General features: G+C 59.0%; 1 protein-coding gene across 4 annotated transcripts; it reads left to right on the top strand.

Annotated features, from left to right (window-relative positions):
* Positions 1 to 2,038: 2,038 nt before the first annotated feature.
* RGS19 (regulator of G protein signaling 19) lies at positions 2,039 to 18,863 on the top strand. Of its 4 annotated transcripts, none has more exons than XM_021527292.4 (6): positions 2,039 to 2,169; positions 13,584 to 13,720; positions 13,875 to 14,011; positions 15,398 to 15,472; positions 16,487 to 16,721; positions 17,278 to 18,863. In XM_021527292.4, exons 3-6 carry the CDS (start codon positions 13,911 to 13,913, stop codon positions 17,464 to 17,466), a joined length of 600 nt encoding a protein of 199 aa, XP_021382967.1. In that variant the 5' UTR covers positions 2,039 to 2,169; positions 13,584 to 13,720; positions 13,875 to 13,910; the 3' UTR covers positions 17,467 to 18,863. The 4 variants fall into 4 exon arrangements, with proteins under 4 accessions (XP_021382967.1, XP_085414319.1, XP_085414318.1 ...); XM_085558192.1 differs by lacking the exon at positions 2,039 to 2,169 and adding an exon at positions 3,442 to 11,073; XM_085558193.1 differs by lacking the exon at positions 13,584 to 13,720 and having other exon boundaries at positions 2,078 to 2,169.
* The last annotated feature ends 318 nt before the right edge of the window (positions 18,864 to 19,181 follow it).

The raw sequence follows: 19,181 nt of genomic DNA, 5'->3' as shown, positions 1-19,181 counted from the left end.
GCGGGCAGGTCCCGCCACTGCAGCGGGGCCGGCACCGCCGGGACGGCTCCGCTGCGGAGCGGCACCGGGAACGGCCCCGGGAGCTCCGGGCGGCGCCTCCGCCCCGGCTGTCACCGTTCAGCACCGACACGGCTCGAGCGAGGCTTCCGCTCTCTCCGCCGGTGCCTCCGGGTGAGGCAGGATGCTGCCAGTCGTTCCCCGGGAACTCTCCAGGCTGGCACGGGGGAAAGCAGCTTTCAGACCCGCAGCAGTGTTCCTGGCTATCGCTGGCAGCATTTCCGATGGCTGGGAAAGGTGCGAGGCCGAGCACTCTGAGCAGCCAGTGGTGCGAGTCTGGCTGTTCACTGATAGCCCCATTGCACAGGGGGTTCAGAAGCTCCAGGCGTTTCCTCACAATCCACATTTTTGTTAAAAAGAAAAGGGGGTTTCTCATCATCATCTGAAGGGACAGATGGGATGAAGAATCACAAGGAATCACAAGCCCAAATCATAGAATCCTGGGATGGCATGGATTGGAAAAGACTTTAAGCTCATCTCATTCCAGCCTCCTGCCATGGGCAGGGACACCTTCCGCTAGACCAGGCTGCTCCAAGCCCCATCCAACCTGGCCTTGAACACTTCCAGGGATGGGGCAAATGTTTGTGGGAATTTCTAAAAATCCCAAACACACACTACAAAGCAGTTCCTGAGGACGTGGGAGCCTTTATGGGCATTTATGTGAGCTTCCAGTTAAATGAATTGCTAAAGAAAATCGTGAGGGCTGGTGGCCCGGTCACACAGCAGGAGGGAGCAGCCTGGCAGTCACAACTGCACACTGGAGCTGCTCTGAAGATTTGCACAAGTTGCAGTCAGAGGAGGGACCCTGCTTTGTCTGCAGAAGTCCCCCCTGGGTGAGAGCTGTGTAGATCCCACTGTCGTGACCTGAATGGGTGAAAAGAGGAAAATCCAGAGTGCTGGACAGGGCAGGTTGAAAATGTGGGAGGCACATTGGGTCTGTCTGATCCCCCAGTGCAGAGGCAGAGGGATTCAGCTCAGAGATGCTGCTCGCATGGGTGGGGGTCGGGGTGGAGTTTTCACTGCAGGAGTCACATTTGGGGCCTATTTTAAACACGTCCCCCACGTCGCTGAGTGCACGTCTCGAGGATTGAAATAGATGGCGGTTTGATCATTGTCTCTCCCAGGGAAATGGTTTTTAATGAGGTTTTAAATAATAAAGTGGGATAATTTCCCTGGCTGGCAAGATCATGAAATTTTTATGCCTCTTTTCTCTCCCAAAGTTTTATCACCCTTTATTTTTAGTGATGTATAATCCCCGCTTTTGAGAAAAAAAAAAAAAAAGCAGAGAAACCACTGACAGAGGGAAAGCCACTCCTGGGGAGGGAGGCTTAGGTAGGAAGCAGTCTGGGGGAAGTTTCACAGACAGCCATTCCCCATCCTCTGGGGATGGGAGAACACCCCAGTGTTGGTCCCAGTATTGGGTTCACAATGCTGGTGCTGGGTGTAAGTGCTGGTACCGGGACCCAGTGCTGGGTCCATGATGCTGGTGCTGGGTGTGGCACTGGGTGCTGGGTGCTGGTACTGGGACCCAGTGCTGGGTACGTGATGCTGGTGCTGGGTGTGGTACTGGGTGCTGGTACTGGGACCCAGTGCTGGGTATGTGATGCTGGTGCTGGGTGTGGCACTGGGTGCTGGTACTGGGAGCCAGTGCTGGGTACGTGATGCTGGTGCTGGGTGCCAATAGCGGCACTGTACCAGCACTCGGTGCATGGTGCTGGGTATCAATAGTAGGAGCACGGTGTGCCAATATCTGACTCTGGGCGCCGGTGCAGGGTGGAGTACTGGGTGCAGGGTGCTGGTACTGGGTACCAGCGCTGGTTCTGTGATGCTGGGCACAGCAGTGGGTGCCCGGCGCTGGCACAGTGGGCAGGGGGCCGGGTCCGTGGGTGGTGCGGGTGGGTGTCCGTGTGCGAGCGTGCGTGTGTGTGCCGTGAGGAAGTGCCAGGGCTGCAATCGCTTTCGGAAGTGGCCGGCGGGGCCGGGCCGGAGCCTGCGCAGTGCCGCCGCCGCCGCTCGGCTCCCGCTGCCGCTCCCTCTCCCTCCGGTGCCCAGCCCGGCGGCAGCGCAGCGGCGGCGGCCGGGGGCGGCGGCGGCGGCGCGGATGCCCGGCCCGTGAGTACCCCGCGCCCCGGCCAGGGGCTGCCGCGGATGGGGGGGACGCGCCCCCATCGCCCCCTCCCTCGCCCGGTGCCCAGCCCAGCCTCGCTCCCCCGGCGGACCCCGCTTTGCCCACCCTCTCTTCCTCCCCCAGCCCCTCTGCGCGCTCCCCCTGCATGGAGCCCTGCCCCGGGCATCCTCCCTCCTGCGCGGCTCTCCCCACGCGCGCCGAGCCCCGCGGAGGATGGAGAGCCCTGCCCGTGCCCGTCTGCCTGTCCGTGCGTCCGTGTGTCCGGCTGCTGCCGGTCAGCGGCCCCGTGTGCGAGCGCTGGGGCGGGGGGATGCTCCGTGGGGACCCCGAGCACCGAGCAGGGAGGGGGAACTCCCCGCCGCATCCCCCCGGGGGAGGGCAGGGCTCCTGCCAGCAGGAGGAGGAGGAGGAGGAGGATGGAGAGGGGGAAGGAGGGGGGCACCCTCCAGCCGCAGGGCCGGCTGTACCGGGGTTTGCCCAGCCCGGGGCGGGGGTTGCAGGGAGGATCCCCCTCCCGGAGGCCTCCCCGGCTCTTCTGCACCCACAGGTGGGTGCCAGGGCGGCGCCGGAGCATCCACGCAGCGCTCGGCCGGGCGGAGCTCCCTGCCCGAGCAGCTCCCCGGGCACCGTGCGAAGGGTGCTGAGCCTCGCCAGGGCGATGGGCGGCCCTGACCCGGCCCGCCGGGGCTCGGGGAGGTTGCCTGAGGTCAGGGCAGCCTCCAGCTGCGGTCCCCGCGGGGTTCTCCAGCAGCGGCACAGCCGAGGGGTGGCTGAGGGACGTGCCTCGGTGGTGTCGAGGACGCGGCTGTCCCCCGAAGGGATGTGACATGCGACGGTCACCCAACACGAGCCCATCGCGTGGGCGGCGTCGCGGGGTGCCGCCACTTGGCACCGCGGCTCCGTGGTCAAGGGATGGAGAGGGCCAGCACGGCCACCGCGCCATGTGCGGGTCACCCTGCCGTGTGCGGGTCACCCTGCTGTGCATGGGTCACCCTGCCGTGTGCGGGTCACCCTGCTGTGCATGGGTCACCCTGCCGTGCGTGGGACACCCTGCCGTGTGTGGGTCACCCTGCCATGTGCGGGTCACCCTGCCATGCGTGGGACACCCTGCCGTGTGTGGGTCACCCTGCCACGTGTGGGTCACCCTGCCATGCGTGAGTCACCCTGCCACGTGTGGGTCACCCTGCCATGTGCGGGTCACCCTGCCATGCGTGGGACACCCTGCCGTGTGTGGGTCACCCTGCCGTGCGTGGGTCACCCTGCCGTGGTGCAGGTCACTGCGCTGTGTGCAGATCACCACTCCATGTGCGGGTCACCCTGCCGTGCCTGGGTCACCCTGCCATGCCTGGGTCACCCTGCCATGTGCAGGTCACTGCGCTGTGCATGGGTCACCCTACCGTGTGCAGGCCACCACACTGTGTGTGGGTCACCCTGCCGTGTGCGGGCACCGAGAGGTTCCCCGGGAAGCTCCCTCTCCCCATTGCTTCCATGAGGCTGCTCTGGCACGGATCCATGGCCTTATTTAAGAAACTAAACAAAACGTGTTAAGCGAGTGGGAGGGATTCCCCTGCTGCGAGGGGAGTTCATTCCCCTCTGGATGCATCTCCATCCCTGTCAGTGGAGATGCTCATCCCGTGTCATGCTGGATGAGCGGAGCTGTGGCATTTGCTGGCCTGGTGCACGTAGTTTTCTTTGGGAAAACAGGTCACCCCAGTGGGCACATATTTCAGAGTATCTCCCAAGGGAGAGAGCCACATCAGACTTCCCTACAAGGATTTTAGCTGCTCCGCGTCAGCCCTTCCCCACAAATGACTCAAGCCACTGATCAAAATACAGTCATGTTCTTCAGCAATTAAACAACCTCCACCTCACAGGATTGTAGCGGAGAAGCAGGAGTTTAGTGACACGAATGTATCTCAGTCAGGGTGCAGGTTTGGTATTATTGTTTAAAAAAAGAAAGAACTGAAGGCAGATAAATAATGAAATGAAATCCAGAAGGGGTAAGGGAGAAAAATACCATGGCAGGGTAGCTGGTTCTGAGTCTGCCCAAGGTGCTGGAGCAGCCCATCTCGGCCATCTCCTGAAGTGCATCCTCTCCCCTCTTGGCTGAGCTTCATTTCTAGTCTTTGCTTTTAGGCTGGACCTGGCTTTCAGCTGGGCTGATGCAAAGTGAGTGGGTGAGCTCAGTGCTCAGAGCTCTTCCCTGTGAGCAACAGGTCAGGAGTGGCAAAGCAGCCACTGTGTCACTCCTCAAGCTCTGCAGAGCATGAGCTCGAGCTCCTGGGGCTTTTCCTCTTCTTTTTTTCCCCCAAATTTTTATCCTTTGGATAAAAGAATTTTGGAAAACTCAGGAGGAGGTAAGAGCCGCTCTGTCTTTCCCTCCCAGCTCCTCCTGCTTGTCGGATCAGTTTGTGCACCAACCTCTGGCCATGCCTGAGCACCCCAAAAAAAACAGGCAGGGCACAGCAAGGCCAGGAGGCACCCCCACTGCCATGCCACACTCAGGGTTCAGCAGTGTGGGCTCTTGCCTGGAATAACAGCAGGTTTTGAGTGATCTGGTGCCCACAGCCTTCGCCTGAGACTTCCTATTGCTCAGTTCCTTATTCATCTGCACATCCCTCTCTGCATTTCCATTAGAGAAGCTGTTCAGAGGGGGGGGAATCTAAATCCAGCTGGTTTTTTGCATTATTTCATGGTTGTCACTTATTCTGGGGAGAAGAAAAGATCCTGGACCTTATCAGTGATTTTTTTTTGCATCCCCTCCATGTGTTATAAGCTGGGTTTCACCTGTGGGGAGGACAGGATAGGGAAGTGTCCAACATCTTCCATGGTGTGAGAGGGGAAGGAGCTGAACTCGCAGGGACTCCAAAGACCCTGTCCCAGACTGGGAAGCAGCTCTGTGGTGCCATCACTGCCCCAGCTCTGACAGCTCAGGGAACGGGCATCCAGCCCCAGCCATCTCCCTGTTCACTGCCCATCCTGCACCAGCACCACTCCAGCCTCCTTCAGCTCATTCCCATCACTGCTGGGCTCAGCCAGCCCATTTCCTTTCCCAGCTGCCACTCCATGGGTTGCCCTGTGCAGCACAGGGAGGGTGCTGCAGAAAATCCTGAATCCTCACTGCCGTGGCCATCCGATGGCTGTGATGGTAGCTCCGGTAACTCCACTGGCCAGCTCTTCCCTCTGCTCCCACGGGTTTCAAGACATCCAGAACTTCTCACAGGGATCAAACAACTTAAATCCAGCTGTGCATGCTCTGCAGGAGCCGTTGGCTGTGCTGGTTCACAAGCCCTGGGGTGAGTTCCCTGTGCAGCTGCCCAGCCTTCCTTAGGACCTGGGGTGGCTTTGGGGTAAAACTAGTGAAGGCAGAATCCTGGCTCCATCCAGATCCCAAGGACCGTGTAAAACAAGGCAGCAACCCCAGAGTTTTGATCAACCTTTCACCCTTCTGTCAAAGCGCTCCCTGGGAGCATGGAGAATTATTTTATTTCTGTTATTTTTGGCTGGAAATCCACTGGGTTACTTCTTCAGAGTGGACCAGTAACAGAAACCTCCTGCCTGTGATTTTCCCCCTCCCCAGACACTGTGCGGGGCATGGAGGGTGATGCCTTAGCCCATCCCATCTCCTCTGGGTCCCTGGCACCTCACTTATTCTGGGTGAGTGTACCAGGAGAGGCAGGGAGTGCTGTGCCACTCACCCATCCTGCAAAACCTCCTGCCCTTGGCCATTTCGTGGGAGCAAAATTTAACCAGGAGAAGGGTGGAGCAGCAATGAAAACAACAACAAAGTTCTTTGGGGTTCAGCTTCACCATTCATCTTAGACATGGAAAAAAGGGGGTTTCCTGACAGCAGGAAAATGTATGGTTTTAGAACAAGCCGCCCTTCCAGTTCTCCAACCACTTGGAACCAGCCTCGGTTGACCTTTTGAGGGCTCTGTGCTCCAGCTGTGGAGACACGCTGGGCTTGGGGGCCCAGGTTTGCCACACTCCACACTCACTTGTCAGCACTTGCCCACTCTGGAGGCAGAAATGCTGCAAAGCCTCCCGGGCAACAACGGGATGGGCTCGTGGCATTCCTGTGCACAGCTGTGGCTCTGTGCAGGGGACAGGCTGTGGCTGCACTGGCAGCCCACTCCCAGTGCTGGAAGCACTCCTGCTTCAGCCTAAAGGGGCTCAGCAAAAGGGTTTGGGGGAAGGGTTTGGATTTTCCAGTTGCTGCCCCTCCTGCAGGTTTGAACCCAAGCAGCTTCCTCGGCAGAAGGCGAATGCCCAAGCAGAGTTCCAGGGCAAAGGGCAGGGGAAGAACAAACAGGTACATATTGGCATTAGTGGGCAGAAAGCTTCAAGGCAGACTGGAAAAAACCCAACAAAAACCAAGGGAAGATGCTGCCTGAGAGCCTGGTGTGGGTTTCACCAGGAAAAGAGAGCTGGCAAAGCAGATTTGGGGCTGCAGAAATGTATTGCTGTGACAGCAGCTCGTGTCCTCCGATGGGACCTGCACCCTGCAGCATCCTGGGGGCTCAGCAAAGGGTGTCACCATGGCCTGTCAGATCAGGGTCTCACTGAGATGCCCTGCAAGGCCCACCCCCACCATCTGAGCCCAGAATGCCTGCAGTGGGCACCCACCATGGCCAGGGTCCTGCACCCCAGGGCATGCAGCAGCTGCACTGCCAGACAGTGTCCCAGGGCCACCTCTGTGGCATGGGGCCACACAGGGTGACAGTGCTTCCTTCCTCCCCACACTGCCAGCTCCTCCCTGGGGTGATGGAGCTGAACCCTGCCATCAGTCTTCCCCTTTGGTTGAGCTTTAGATCACCAGGGCAGCTGGACTAAGAGGACACAAAATGCTCACCCTGATCCCTTCTGGTGGCTGGGGCATGGCAGAGCCTCACTGCTGCCCTGGCACCATGACCACACCACAGGGGTCACCTGTGACCCTTGGGATTCTCCAGAACTTGGGCAGGGCATTGGGTCACCAATGCCCCTTTCCCTGGCTGTTTGCCTGCAGGATGAGTCCTGGGGGGCTCATTCCCAGTCCCTCTGTTTCAATGCAGCACCAAAGTCTGATGTGGGAGGAAGTTTTGCTGATACAAGTGACAGCCCAGCTCTGAAAGCTGTAGTCAAGGGACCTGATGCTGAGGACATGTCCCAACTCTGGAACATGTCCCCACCAGCACAAAGTGACATCTGCCTGAAGCCAGGCCTCCAAAGGCATCTGTCAGGGCTGGCAGTGTGCAGGCAGCAGCACCCACAGCTGAATAAACCATGGTGGGCAAATGCCCCTGGGTGCAGCGTTTGGGACGTGCTTCCCTTGTCCCCAGCTGTCCCCAGCTGCTGGTGTGGCCCTGGCCTGGCTGGTCCCACCGCTGGTTGAGCCAGGCTCAGCCCTGCCCTGCCCACATCAATGCCACGTGGGGCCACGCTTTGGGTGGGAAGTGTGGCTGGAGAGCAGGGCCAGACCTGTCCTCAGCATGGTCACACTCACCTCCTGCCCGTGCCAGCACAGGCTCCCAAAGCTCCTCCTGCACCTCCTGGTGCCTCCCTTGCAGGGCTCTGCATGCAGCCAGTGGGGTTTGGTCTTGTACTGGGGCTGAGGGAAAAATCATCCCTCGGTCGTGTTGGGAGCTCTCAGAGCTGTGCTAAGCCAGCCCTTTGATCCAGCATTGCCCTGTGATGCAGAGTTCTTCCTTTTCATCCCACTCCTGCCTTGGTCCTCTGTCTGGTTCCTCATTTCCTTGAAAGATGCCACTCTTCATCCCTCAGATTACCACTGTCCTGAGGTCCCTGGCAGCTTGCTATGAACCAGGAGCAGCCCAGCACCTGCCCAGCTCAGCTCTAACCCTGGCCATGCCATGCCGGTGCTGTATCCCTCCCTTTCCTCTGATCTTCCCTCCCGTCAGCCCCCAGGCTCCTCCAGCCCTTCAGCCCCGCTGAGTATTGATCTCTGATCCTTCTGCTCCTTTCCCACCAATCAGTACCCAAGGCAGAACAGGCACCTGCCCTAGCACCACAATACCTCTAGCAGTAGAAACATCACTGGCAGGGCTTGCCGTACTAAATCCCCCAGCTGATTGCCATGGGGCTACATTTATGTTACAAAATAATTAATTCTGTTTCAGTGCAAAAGCTGGAGTCAGGGAGGTGGTTGGTGGCAGAGCTGTGCCTGTCGTGCTGCCCAGTGGTGCCAGGACAGAACCATGGTCTGTTCTCCTCTACTCAGCAGGAGCTGGATAGGTTTGTGTGGTCCTTTTGGGAGGGCTTATGGTTGGATTTAGCTTGGAGGATGCTCAAGAAGAAATAAATACACTGGGAGCAGAGATGGCTGGTCTGGAGAAGGACCCCAGCATCATGCTCATCCTGGGAGAAGAGGGGCTGTCAGCTCTCGTGGTGTTAAGGACTGGGGAGGTGTTCAGACACACTGAAGCATCTCACACTTCCCATCAGCAGGTTTTGCCTTCCCAGCCTCTGGGAATGGCAGAGAAATCACTGCAGGGCAGAGGATCTCCCCAAAGGTACCACTGGCCTCCGCTGCCTCAGCCACATGCGTGGGCACATCTGCAGCGTTATCAGTGCTGTGGGCTCTTTATCAGTGCCGTGGGCTCTCAGGGCAGCGAGGACACAGCAGGGTGCAGCCACATGGGCATAACCACAGCAGAGCCCACCCAGCCATGCCAAGGATCCCTGGCACCTCTGTGCTGGTAGGATTTGGGTCAGCCCAGCCCCATCCCGCAGAGCCCAGGGGCTCAAGCCCTCAACCTCTTTAATCTTTTTCTAAAAGATTGCTAAGGAGGGGGGGGGTGGGATTGAAAACCGAGTCTAAAAATAACTCCTAAAACTTCCTGTGCTGCTGGCAGGTGGCTGGGACAGGCTGCGGGGGCGGGAGGCAGCTGTGGGGCTCGGCGGCGGTGCCTGGGCTGCTTCCATGGGGTAACCCCGGCAGAGGGGTCCCGGGGGGTGCCAGCCCCCTGCCGCCCACCCCGGCTGCCTGCGGGGCTGCCTCGCCTCTGCTTGCGCTCAGTGGCTGCTTCCAGCCAAATTTGGCAGAGATCAGAGGTGCTGGGACCTCCTGGGAGAATGCCAGGGAGGGGGTGGGGAAGCTGCAGGCTGTGCTGAGCCCTTATTAGACGCTGGAGAATCCAGCAGCACGCGGGCAGCCGGGCTGCCAAGCTCTCCTTGTGCTGATCCAGCGTGGCTGGTCTAGCAGGTGATGGGTGTTTGCAGCTCCTCCAAGGCATGGAGATGGAGAGAGCTCGGATCCGGTGCTGCTCCTGGCTGAGGCATCACTGGGCTATGACAGGGACTTAGATAGGCATGGTGTCTCTGTTGCCACTGGGGGTTTGTTCATTGTCCCCACCCAAATGATCCTTGCAGGGTTCTGTGATGAGCAGCAGAGCTGCTGTCCCGGTTTTGACCCATAAAATACGAAGGGAAGGTCTTTTCCTGGGGTGGAGAGTGGCCAGAGAACAAAAACACTCTCGGTGCCTGTGAGCTGGGGATGCCGGAGGCCAGGGGAGCGTGGCTGCATCCTGACAGCCCCAGCTCTCGCCCTGCCTCGTAGCAGCAAAGGGAATCCTGGAAAACCTTTTGGGGGATAAATGATGTTCGGGTGCCCGGAGAAGCGGAGCCCGGCTGAGCCCCTGGAGCGCCAGGGGGAGAGGGCAGAGGAAGGAGCTGCCGAAGCCGGCGGTGGATTTGGGGTGATGGAAGGTTTCCATCCGGATGGAGCGGCGCTGGGGCCAGCAGCAGCACAACGGCGTTGGGCTCGGGAGGAGAGGCGATGATAACTCGGGTCCCGGGGAAGGAGAGGGAAGCGGCGGCGCTGAGCCGGGCGCTGGGATGAGCTGATAACAGGCACATGGTGCTGCCCCGGGGCAGCGGCGTGGGCGCCAGCATCCCTCCGCCCCTTCTCCCCTCGCTGCCCTTCCTCACCTGCGGTGAGACCGTGCCACTGAGGGGCAGCCGCCAGCAGACACCACAAGCGGTGCTGGTCGCTTGTGGGCTGGAGCCTCCTCTGCCCACAGCATTGTCGAGGGTGAATTTGATCAAGAAAACGGAGGTTGGGCGCTGATTTCTCTCTCTCTCTCCCTCTTCTGTTTCTTTTTTTTTTTTTCCTGAAGAGGAAAAAAACCAAACAACTTTGTTTGTGAGTCACTCTTGGCCGAGGCAGCAGGGATGCACTGTGCATCAGGCTGGCACATCCCACCTCGCACGGGCGATGCTGCCGGGAGGCACCGCCGGCGGCTCTGACTCAGCCCCAGCTCAGCACAGCCCCTGTCCCCCCACTGCCCACCTCGCTGCCGGTGTCTGTGCCCTGTGGGCAGTGCTGGAAGCCCGGGGACATCGGGAGCACAGTGTGGCAGAAAGCACTGTCGCTTTGAAGTGGCCTCGGCTGGTCAGCGAGGACCTGGGTGCAACCTGCACGCACCCTGGGGACATGTCCTGTCTGTCACCCTCGGCAGAGCCGTTCCTGGCCACGGGGCTGTTCCAGCACCAGCGTGCCCGGGCTATCTCCAGGAAGGTGCCATCAGTGCCTGGGGAGCCCCATCTGCTGCTGGATCCAGCCCTCCTGGGAGGCAGGAGGCTGACCTGGCTCAGCCCCTGGTGGGACCCACCGTGGCCCTCGATGGGGCAGCTGGCCCCATGATGGAGCAGCAAGGACAGCATCTGGGCTGGGCTGGGGCTTTCCCAAAAAAGGCCTGAACTCTTCAGTTGAGTTTGCCACTTCCCTTACCACTCCCTTTCCTGTGAGAGGATGTGCTCAGCCGCTTTTCTCTTTCTCTCTTCTTTTCTCCCCCACCTCCCTGCCCGCAGACTGGCGGTCCTGGCGATGCCGTGCACCCCCTGAGCCAGCTGGGGTCACCCTGGCTGGTGCCATGGCCAGGCTGCAGGTATGGACACAGCACAGGAGCTGCTCCCACACCCCCCAGCCCTCCCAGCACCCATGGCACAGGGTTGGTGGGCACATCAGGGAGCAGCACAGGTTGTGCTGGGAGTGCCCCTGCACTGAGGTGGGTGCTGATTTGTGCCCCATGCTGCAGAACTGGGGGAGGTTGCTTTGCCCAGGGTGAGCAGGGCACAAGGAACTTCATATGCAGGTGGATGGGATGGGACCAACATCTCAGCAAGGCCTGCTAGAAGGGGAGGTTCCCCTTTGAAAGTGATTTTGGGGAGAGCTCGTCTTGTCCGGTTGCATGGAGGTTCCCCACTCCATTTGGCAGGAGGACAGTGTGGTGCCAGACATCATGGGGACATCACGGGCGTGTGATGCCACCTGGCACAGCCCAGGGGCACACGGGGACTCCAGACTCACGGGGGCCTTGGGGAGCTCAGGGAGGGTGGCTTCTGGGGCTCTCTTCTCTCTGTGGGGAAATGTCCCCTTTTTGTCATCCTTCCTGTTTCTGCAGCCTCGAGCGCACGCCCCTGCCTTCCCTCCAGCACTTCCCTATCCGCCAGCCCCAGCAGCCCTGTGGGGAGGCCTGGCACTGGGGCAGCTGGTGACAGCCTCACAGCACCCAGCCCCTGCCAGCGTGGAGAGGTGGGGGTGCCAGGGGCAATAAAGGGTGCTGGGAAATCATCCCTGCAAATCCAAATCCAGACCACGATGGCAGTGCCTTTCAGTGTCCATCAGAGTGTGCTGGTGTTGTCTTTTGGTGCCAATCCAAATATGCTGAGCTTGGCTTTTGGTGCCAGCCCAGATGTGCTGGCATTGCTTTTTGGTATCAACAAGCATCACACCAGCAGCACCTCTTGGTGCCATCAGACAAGGTCCCTGTGGTCCCTGTGCAGGCCCACAGTTCCTTTCTCCCTTTTCCCCATGGCACAGCACACTCCTCCAGAATGGCCCTGGGTGTGTCCACATCACCCAGGGTGGGCAGAGACCTGATCCTGCTCCTGGCCAGGTGCTGAGTATGGGAAGGGGGTGCTCCTGCCAGGGGATTCCACTCCCTCCTGCTGCCTCTTCAGGGTGTGTTGGCTCAGCCACCTGCAGGTCAGCTCTGGCCAACAAGCAAACGAAGTACCTGGATGTCCCCACAGAGCAAAGCCACACGCTGGCCCCACATTCTGGTCCCTCAGTCACCCCCAGTCCAACTGTTCCATAGCCCAGGGCTGTGGCAGAGCCAGGCTGAGCTGGGAGGGAGCTGGGCTTTCCCAGTCTTCAGGTTCTCCTGCTCATCTTGTTCTCCCAACCCCAGTTCCTGCTGGTGCCGCAGCCCCCACGGGGCTGGGTGCCATGGGATGAGCAGTGGGATGTGGGTGGGCAGTGGGAAGAGGGGTGCTGGCAGTGGAAGATGGTTTGGACCAGGGGAGGCAAAGGAAAGGGGATAAGTGGGGACCCAAAGGCAGCACGGTGCAAGAGGGAGCAGAGCTGCTGCTGAACCGGGTGACAAGGTCACAGCCATCCTGCCAGCACTTGGGGCTATAAATAGGGACAATTGGGAGTGAAACACAGACTCTCTCCTTTTTCGTTCCTGTGGGAGCACTGGGAGTGTGGGAGGGTTTGTGAGGGCCCAGGAAAGCACTGCTGGGTGATGGCTGTGCTGGGAACAGGGTGGGGCTCTACCCCCAGGGCTCATGGAGGCCTCTGGGGACGGCGCTGTCCCCAGCTGCATCCCACAGCCTTGCTCTGTCCCCTTGCTGAGTAACAGCAAAACTCAGACCCGAGACGCTGAGGCCTGGGGCTGCTCAAGGTGGGGATGCTGAGGCTGAGATCTCCAGGGGCTCTCCCTGCCTGCTGCCTCTGCTCCATTCCTTCCTTCTGGCAGGGGAAGGACCAGGATTGCTGCCCACCACCCTTGGCAAGGCACAGGGAGGTGGACGCAGCTGTGGCTTGACATAACCACTGCCCATGCTGAGCCCAGCATCTCTCCTACCCAGGAGCATCCCTGCTCCAGGCTGAGTCAGTGCTGTGGGCGGGGACAGGCAGCTGGCATGGGACAAGGTTTGGTTTGGGACAAGGGGCTGTGAAAACTCGCCACCACCACCCTGTTTCCTTCCACTCACATGATGCCGTGGAGCAGCTCCGACTTCCCCATGCCATGCCTGAAGACAACAGGGATTTCAGCCTCTCTTCCTCATGGCACAAGCATGGCCAGGGGTGTGCAGGGCAAGCCCTGGGCCCCTCACCCTGCCAAGCCCCACTGCTGCCTGCAGTGAGCCCCCCAGCATCCCCAAAGTGTGGGATGGGATCCCAGGCAAAGCAGGGGGCTGGCAGAGCATGTCCCAATGCATTTCCTCTTCTACTTTCCTTCTCACTTCCTTTTCTTGCACTTTCTGCCTGTTGCCCTGCCCTCACTTACCACCTGCCCAGGGCTTTCCCCAGCACTCAGCAGCCCCCGGAGCCGCTCGAAGCCAGGGATTCTGTGCAGTAACGTGGTGCCACTCCTCTCCCTCCCCACAGGCTCCATCCAGGAGGTGGCAGGGACATTAGCCAGGGGGTCTCACAGCTCACCCACGGGCTGGGAGGAGCTGAGAGTGGCAGAACAGCCCCTGAAGCACGACCCAACGCCGCCCACCGTGTATGAGGCTGGGACACAGGTGAGAGTGACCAGCCAGGGGCCAGAGAGGCAAGCAGGAGCCACAAGTAAATTACAGCAAGCCACTGCACGGGGGCTGCTCCTCTATCTGCTTGCACAAGATGGGGTTTGATCACTGGCAGCTCCCTGACCCTGTCCACCCTCCTGCCTTTCAGTACGCAGGACCCGCGTCCGCAGAGTCACTCCTTCCGATGTCCCGGCATGAGACTTCTCCGACAACGGTGCAACCCGCCAGCAACCACCGCCCCAACGCCTGCTGCTTCTGCTGGTGCTGCTGCTGCAGCTGCTCGTGGTACGTCCCACTGCCCAGCCGGGCTGGCTCCTGCAGGCTCCCTGAGCATCCCCCACCCACCTCATCACCCGTGGGCAGGGCAGGGTAGAGTCCTGGGTGCACTGTGACTGCCGTTCACTTGCCAAATCTCTTGGAGTACATAGAGCAGAAAGCAGCAGTGGGACTCCCCAGGGCTGCCCTGATGGTGTCCAGGGAAGGATGGTCCCGGTCCATATGAGCCCTCCGGGAAGCTCTGCCTTGGAGCAGTGAGCACAGAGTCCAGCCCTGCCCTCCCAACACTGCCCAAAGCCAAGGATGGAACCAGCTCTTGCCTCCATCTGCACCTCCTGTCCTTACTGAGGATCTCCAGCTCCTTATTCTCTGGATAGCCCAGATTTTGGAGAGCCCATCTGCTCTTCCTCCTCAGCATCTGCTTAGTCAGAGATTGCTGATGACTCCAGCTTTGCAGCAGCTTTGGTCTTTACAGCCACCAAGAGCAGCGAGCTTGGAGAAGTAAAAAACCCTGGAGCTGAGCCCCATGCATCTCCCTCCTAGACAGTGCCCTAGGCTTGGTGGCATTCACTGTGCCTCTCCTTCATCTCTGCAAGAGCCTGTGAGCAGAGATGGAGCAGAAATCCCAGAGATGGGACAGCTGTCCCTCCTGTATCCTGTTCCTGGAGCAAGCGGTGCTGGTTGCTGAGTGGGGCTCAAGCAGTGAGCCCTGGGGACTCACAGGCAGGGACATGTCCCCAGCTTCGCCCAGGCCAGCTGCCCACGCTGGGGCAGAGGTTTGCACAGCCAGTCCTGTGCGAGCAGCGAGGGACAGTGTCGCAAGCAGGAAGGGCTGCGGTTACTGCTGGGCACCGGAATTCACAGGCCCAGGGGAAGTTGGCCGGTGGCTGCTCTCCACTTGTGCCATCAACACCCCCGGGGACAAGGGGACACAGGGACAGGGAACACCGCATCCCCAAGCCCCAGCACCTCTATCCCACTGTCTGCCTCCAGGCCGGACTGGTGCTGGCACATCACCAATAAACACTTGTTTACTTCTTGGTGATTATTCCTGACACAACCGCTCACAATTGTTGTGAACGCATCAGCTTCGCCTTGGGCTGATCCAGCACTGACCTCTGCCGGCTGCTGTGGCCACTCAGGCTCAGCTCAGTCCTGGCACATGGCCCTGGCACATGGCCCTGGCACACAGCCCGAGTGGTGGAGCAGCTCCTGAGCACAGGGACACGCTCACATGGTGACAGCAGAACTGCATGAGGGAACCAGGGTGCCACCAGGGCAGTGGGTGAGAGGAAGGCATGGGTGAGGGGTACTGGTGCCCATGGAGGAGATTCAGTGGTCAGGGGTCTGCATGTGTCCCCAATGCCCCTGACTACCTTTCTGTCTCCCTGTTAGGAACGAGGACCGAGAGCGAGCATGGAGGGCATCCCGGGAGACCAAACTGGAGAGAATCCCAAACTGTGAAGCGTGGTGAGTGGAGGGGCAGTGCAGTGGGCTGGGGACAAGCACAGCATGGCACTGTGCCCTCTGCCACTCTCCATGGCAGCCAAGACTGTGTTCTGCCCTTGGAGTACACAGCAGGCAGAGGATCAGGACACCAGGGTTCAGGGTTCCTGGTGATGTGTCCAGCCAGCAGCTCATCCCCAGTTCTCACCACGAAACAGGGCATCTGGAGCCACAGGCTGAATCCTACTGTGATTCTTCCCTCAGGCCCATTGCAAAGGGAAGCTGAGATACAGAAGAACCTCAGCAGATTTTGGACCTCATTCTGCAATTTAGACTCACTGCCAAGAGCATCTTGCAGCCACAGGGAGAGGAGGGGACAGGCCATTCCTGGGAGTTTCAGCGCTGAAGTGGAAGCAGCATAGCATGCATGTCCACTCAGGGAGGAGTGGGATGGGCCAGCTCCCCACTCCAGGAATGCTCGGCACCAAGCATTGATAAGGGTGACACACCCAGCCATGGGGGCTCTGTGCAGTGCCTGGAACAGCTGGGTTAGGGTTAGATGTGCTAATTAGCCATGGATAATGAGTGTACCTGGCCTGCTTGAGCAGGTGCTGAGCATTTGCTGGGAAACAGCCTCCCTCCCTCCCTCCTTCTCCACTCCCTTCTCTCCTTTCCTAGCTGAGAGGGGTGATGGACCCATGTCATCTCTCTTGGCTCAGAGCTGCCTCTCCACCAAAGGGCTTTTTCTTCTGTGGGGATTTGTGCACAGACAGCACCAAAATACATTCCAGTTTGGGAAATCCAGCCCAAAACAAAGCCACGCTCCAGCCTGGCTGAGCAGAGCCAGGACAGACCCCAGGAGTGAGCTGTGAAAGCTCCGCACCACCGGAGCCTGAGCAGGAACAGCCTCGTCGTGAGCACGGGGGACGTGGTTGGGCACAGTTCCTTTGGGATGGGACCAGGGATGAGCAGGAGGGACACAGTGGGATCCCTGGCTGGCTCTAACCCCATCCCCTTGCCTTTCCATGGACCTGTCAGTGCCAAACCCACTCCGGAGGAGGTGCAGGGCTGGGCACAGTCCTTCGACAAGCTGATGAAGAGCCCGGCGGGGCGCAACGTCTTCCGGGAGTTTTTGCGGACTGAGTACAGCGAGGAGAACATGCTCTTCTGGCTGGCATGTGAGGAGCTCAAAACCGAGTGCAACAAGCAGACCATCGACGAGAAGGCCAGGATGATCTACGAGGACTACATCTCCATCCTCTCTCCCAAGGAGGTAGGAGGCAGAGCCTTTGAGAGAAGGGCTCAGGCTAAAATGGGGAGGGCTCTTAGGGAGAGGGCTCACTTCCAACTGCTGCCAGAGCCCTGTGATAGTTTGGGGATGAGTTGGGCAGGGGAACGGCGGTAGGAAGGGGATATCCAGCCCCCAAAAATCCTCGGCACGCTGCTGGCAGTGGGACCGCGGGCTGGGTTGTGCTGCGGGGCCGAGACCTCACGAGGGCACCAGCGGACCGAGAAAAATTCTGCATCCCGGCCTGCAGCATCCCCGGAGTGGGGGTACCCGGGGCGGGACCACCCCAGCCCACCTCCCTGTGCCCAGCTGGGGGACACACAGGGTACCCAGAGAGACCCTCACTCCTCCCTGCAACCCTCCCCAACCACCAGGGCTCCAGTGCCAATATCTTCTGGGATGAAGCACACTGTTGTCTCCCCACATCTGGTGCTGCATTGTTACCCAATTCCCCTTGAGAGGGGGTGCGGGAATGGGTGCTGGGCCGGGGGCTTGTCCTTGGGTGTCCCCCAGCCCCCACTTTTCTCTCCGTGCCCCCCAGGTGAGCCTGGACTCGCGGGTGCGGGAGGTCATCAACCGGAAGATGCAGGAGCCGTCCTCGCACACCTTCGACGACGCACAGCTCCAGATCTACACGCTGATGCACAGAGACTCCTATCCCCGCTTCCTGAACTCTGCCATTTACAAATCGCTGCTCCAGACCGTCTCCCACTCCTCCTCGGAGTCCTAAGGGCACCCACTAGCCGTGGGGACACCAGTGGGGACACGGTGGCCAGGGGCGGTCGGTGCCTCCTCCCCTCTGCTGCCCACCTTGCCAGACCTCACCAAGTTTTTAGCTTTTTACCTATGAACTGTCACCCCAGTGTCTGGGCCACACTCCAGGACTGTCCCCAGGACACAGCCTGGGCCAGTTCATACTACTGATTCTCTGCCCCATCCCCAGCACTGGCCAGAGGGAGCTGGGGGAGCACGGGACAGCGCCCAGCCCTGGCTCCCCCCACACCCTGTTTGGAAGAGGTCACTTTATCCCATCTCCACCACACCTGGGGACACGGCACGTCCCCATTTGCCACCTGAGACCCAGTTGGGGACTGGGTTGGGGGTTTTTTGAGGTGGGGGAGAGGTCAACTGTTGTTGGTTTGGGTTTGTTGTTTTGGGGTTTTTTTTTTAATTTTAAATGCTCTTTTGGTTGGCTTTTACTGGGGGACTCGAGGTGTGGGAGGCGGGGGTTGATGAGCATCTCTGTACATATAAAAACTTGTCAGGTTTATCTCGTTCCAGCTGTTTGAGGTGGCCAAAGGGCAGGGGGGTGGTGCTAGAAGCTGTTTGTATTCCCCATGGGGCAGAGGGCAGAGCTCTGAGGCGCTATAAGGGACCATGGGGATGTGCTGGGGGGGTGGGCAGGAGCTGTCTCACAGCTGCCCCCCCTGCCAGTCCCCATGACACATCAGCAGTGCTTAAGCCTCATGACACCACATGTGGTCACCCCAAACCCAGAGCATCCTCCATCCTTGGTTCATGGACCTCAGAGAGGGGGAAACCACTTGTGCAGGCATTGTTTTCCCTCCTGCAGAACCCACTGGCACCAGGATGCCTGCATGAGAGAGCTCCCAGCTGGCCCAGACCTGCTGTGCCAGCAGGGAGAAGCCCAGGGGTCTGCCCTGACCCCTGGAGCAGGGACCTGGGCTCCACACAGCATGGGAAGTGTCACAGGGAGGATACAGAATTCCCATGTTTTTGCACAGCACAAGGAATGATTTACTGAAGGCAACAGGATCCAGGATTAAAACATGTCTGTCCCTGCCCTCCACACAGAAACAAAGCCAACACAGGGGTTTTGCTGCCAGTCTTTGCTTTTCCTGATCCACCACAGCAGTTTCTTATTTATCCATCCCTTCCCCTCCTCTCTTCAACCCTTCCAAAAGAAAATAAGTGCTTTTTATTGAACATATTTTTTAAACAAACCAATTCTTTCAGCTTTTTTTTTTTGTTGTTTTTGTTTCCTTCCTTCCTCATGGCATGACTGTGTGGAAATTCATGTCAGTAAATTTAGTTTTCTTTGCCAAGCTGGAAATACAGTTCAGGAAAATGTATTTTTGAGAGAGACCAGCAATGGTTTATTAGGAATGTTGGTATTGTTATTATTGGCAGGTTTTCCCCCCGTCTGCAACCTTACAGCATCCCCACCCTGCACAGGGAAAGTTTTAGTTTGGGGTTTATTCTGTGAGTAAGGGAAATACTCTCAAGTGTGGCCCCAGCTTGAGGGTTGGAGGCTGAACATCCCTGAAGCTGTTCAAGAGCATAGCAACAGGTCAGAACCCCTCCACACACTACAGAGGTCTCAGCACGAGAAGACCTCACTGTCACGAGATAATCTAGTTTTTCTCTTGCTCCCACTCCCTTTTAAACACCTTACAATCAAATTTTTACTTCTGAAACACTTTT

This window comes from Lonchura striata, chromosome 20 (assembly GCF_050655825.1).
Source record: "Lonchura striata isolate lonStrDom1 chromosome 20, ASM5065582v1, whole genome shotgun sequence".
Taxonomy (NCBI): domain Eukaryota; kingdom Metazoa; phylum Chordata; class Aves; order Passeriformes; family Estrildidae; genus Lonchura; species Lonchura striata.
The sequence above is the reverse complement of the archived record's forward strand: the minus strand, read 5'-3'. Positions and strand labels throughout refer to the sequence as shown.

What these genes read in the sequence shown, in the direction of transcription:
- RGS19 (XM_085558191.1), top strand. Translation starts at nt 13,409, where the DNA reads ATGCATTTCCTCTTCTACTTTCCTTCTCACTTCCTTTTCTTGCACTTT. An exon ending in ATCCCAAACTGTGAAGCGTG is followed by an intron (nt 15,473 to 16,486) that starts GTGAGTGGAGGG and finishes TGGACCTGTCAG; the next exon opens with TGCCAAACCCACTCCGGAGG. An exon ending in CCATCCTCTCTCCCAAGGAG is followed by an intron (nt 16,722 to 17,277) that starts GTAGGAGGCAGA and finishes CGTGCCCCCCAG; the next exon opens with GTGAGCCTGGACTCGCGGGT.